At 62.7% G+C, this 2,778-nt stretch overlaps 1 protein-coding gene across 1 annotated transcript; it reads left to right on the top strand.

Annotated features, from left to right (window-relative positions):
- Positions 1-726: 726 nt before the first annotated feature.
- On the top strand, positions 727-2,328 carry LOC126996269 (uncharacterized). The gene is made up of 2 exons (XM_050856645.1): positions 727-1,225; positions 1,454-2,328. The coding sequence occupies exons 1-2, from the start codon at positions 727-729 to the stop codon at positions 2,326-2,328; spliced, it is 1,374 nt and encodes a 457-aa protein (XP_050712602.1).
- The last annotated feature ends 450 nt before the right edge of the window (positions 2,329-2,778 follow it).

A 2,778-nucleotide genomic window follows, 5' to 3' on the forward strand; every position in this document is an offset into this window, starting at 1 on the left:
CATCGAAAACTCTACCGGAGGCGGCCTACCCCCACCAGCCTTGAGCTGCTGCGGGAGGTGGTGCAGCACGCCCGGCGCATTACGTGGCGCGTCAAAGAAGCGAAATGGCTCGAGTGGTACGCCAGCTTTAACCAGCACACCAGCCTGGGCGACCTCTGGGCCAAGATCAACACGGCCTCCGGGAAGAGACTGAGTAAACCTCCCGCACACCCTCAGCCACTGCAGGAAGCTGAGAAGCTGGTGGATATGTTCGCCTCGCGGAGCTCCAGCGTGCAGCTCCCAGCACAAGTGCGTCAGCTACAGGCCGACCTCAGGCCGGGGCGCGTGACCGCCATCGCGGCGGCGCGGGGCAGACAGGACGTCAGCGACCAACCTTTTACTCGCCATGAGCTGGTGCAGGCCAGGAAGGGATGAGACACTGCGGCTGGCGCTGACGGCATCACGTACTCCATGCTGGCTCACGTCGGGCCTGCCGGAGAGGAGGCAGTGCTGGCCCTCATCAACCACTCCTGGCAGGAAGGCCGAATGCCCGTCGCGTGGAAGACTGCGGATATCCAGCCCATACCCAAGCCAAGGGAACCCACCAAGCCACGACCCATCTCTCTGATGAGCTACACAGCCAAGACTGCGGAGAGGATGATACTCACTCGACTACAGTGGCGCTTGTGACCCCTGCACCCGCACGTCTTTGGCTTCACCAGAGGAGTGGGCACCTCTGACAGCATCATGGCCCTCTTGAGCCTCATCGACAACCGCCCTGCCGTTGCTGTTTTCCTGGACCTGGAGAAAGCGTTCGAGCTTGCCAGCGCTCACGTTATCCTGGCCGCGCTCGTGCGGAAGGGCATCCAAGAACGGCTCATCTCCTGGATTGAGGACTATCTCCAGCACAGGCGCACCAGAGTCAGGTTCCAAGGGCTGCACTCTGGCTATCGAGAGCTAGAAAACGGCACGCCACAGGGCGGAATCCTCAGTCCCTCCCTCTTCAACATGCTGATGGACCAGCTGGTCAGCCTGCCGTTCCGGGAGGGCACCGCACTTCTCAGCTACGCCGACGACCTTGTATTGGTCGTCACAGGCCGCGGCAACAAGGTCGCCAGTGCCCAGCAGGCCCTTGATCTTGTCAGCGAGAAGTGCAGGGAGCTGGGTCTCAAGATCTCAGCTGAGAAGTCCAGGGCCATGATGTTCAAGGCCGCCTCCCCCGGACGCCCAACTCCTCATACAAGACGTCAGGCTGGCCAAGACCCCCGCCTACCAGTACTTAGGGGTGTGGCTCGACATCAAGCAGGCCACATACCTGAGGGAGAGGACTCAAGCGAGGCTCAGCGTCATAAGGGCCACGACGAGTCCTCACGCAGGCGCCACGTTCCCAGTCCTGCGTCTGTTCTACATGCAGGCTGTGCGAACACTCATTGATTACAGTGCGCCTGTACTCATTGCGCTATTCCCCACACAGCGGAAGTGGATCGAAGTCATCCAATGCTTGGGGCGCCGGGCTGGGCCAGCAGCTGTGTAATGCAGAGCGAGACCTGCCTTGTGCCCCTGGCCAGCAGGTTCCAGCAGATCGTTGCCTGCCGAGTGGCCAAGGTCCTCCACCAAGACAGGGAGTCGGTGGGACGAGTGGAGCTCTGCAGAGTCTTGCCACAACGGCGGGACCTGTTCACCGGCAAGACCTGGCTGTCGAAGGTGGCCGAGGCTGCCAGCCCCCTACCCCATTTCGACCACCTGCGGCGGGAGGGGCCTGACCGTCCAGCCACCGACTACGTCGCCCCACCTCCGTGGCAGCCCCCCACCGCCGAGATCATCATAAGAGACCTGCCTGCCAGCAAGGCGCTGTGCACACAGGGGGAACTCTTACAGCACGCGCTCATGGTGGTGGCTCATGCCAACGTGGGGAGCTGTGCCGTCTACTACACCGACGGCTCAGTCGACACAGAGAGAGGTGCGACAGGCGCAGCGGTTGTTACCGGAGGAGAGACGCTGTCGTGGAGGACGCCAGACCACTGCTCCACCTTGCAAACCGAGCTGCTGGCCATCAAGCATGCCTTGGAGCACGCCCTGCAGCACCGGGAGGGGCCTATCGTGCTGCAAACCGACTCCCGCTCCTCTCTGCAGGTCCTGCAGCAATGGCGTCCACCAGCTGACAACGTGCGGCTCATCATCACCATCCTAGGCCTCACCCAGAGCATCGCCGCACAGGGGCGGCACGTCAAACTCAACTGGGGGCCCAGCTACGTAGGCCTGTGCGGGAACGAGGCAGCTGACGCAGCAGCCCGTGCAGCTACAAGCAAGCCAGCCGTAACCAGCAAGGTCGTGCCCAGCCTGCAGTAGGCCAAAGTGCAGGCCAGACGCGCTGCCTCCAGCTCCGCAGAGGAACTGCACAGTGAGCTCGAGCGGTACTCGCGGCAGGGAGCCTGGAACGCTAGGACCACCGACCACCAGCCACTTCATCCCGGCCGGGTGCTGGCTAGGTGTGATATGGATGTAACCGCCTTCGGCTTGGCTACCGCACGCTCCAGGAGATGAGAAACGACTTCGTGGGCCGGCAGTATGAGCACTGCGAAGCAGTCGTCCCTCGCCCCCTGGTCCACTACCTGCTGTACTGCCCCGTCACCGCCCAGCTCAGACAGGAGCCCACCGAGGACCCGCAGGACGAGGAGGAGTGCTCCGGCGGGCTCAGACGACACTGTCACGACTCCTGGAGGTGATGCAGACCTTGGAGGAAGAATAGATGGAGTGGCCCTCAGCGGGCGCTGCTTTTCACTGCGAGGTGAAGCATGG

The sequence above is a fragment of the Eriocheir sinensis genome, chromosome 9 (assembly GCF_024679095.1).
Source record: "Eriocheir sinensis breed Jianghai 21 chromosome 9, ASM2467909v1, whole genome shotgun sequence".
Lineage (NCBI taxonomy): Eukaryota > Metazoa > Arthropoda > Malacostraca > Decapoda > Varunidae > Eriocheir > Eriocheir sinensis.

What these genes read in the sequence shown, in the direction of transcription:
- LOC126996269 (XM_050856645.1), top strand. Translation starts at nt 727, where the DNA reads ATGGCCCTCTTGAGCCTCATCGACAACCGCCCTGCCGTTGCTGTTTTC. An exon ending in CCCAACTCCTCATACAAGAC is followed by an intron (nt 1,226 to 1,453) that starts GTCAGGCTGGCC and finishes TTCCCCACACAG; the next exon opens with CGGAAGTGGATCGAAGTCAT.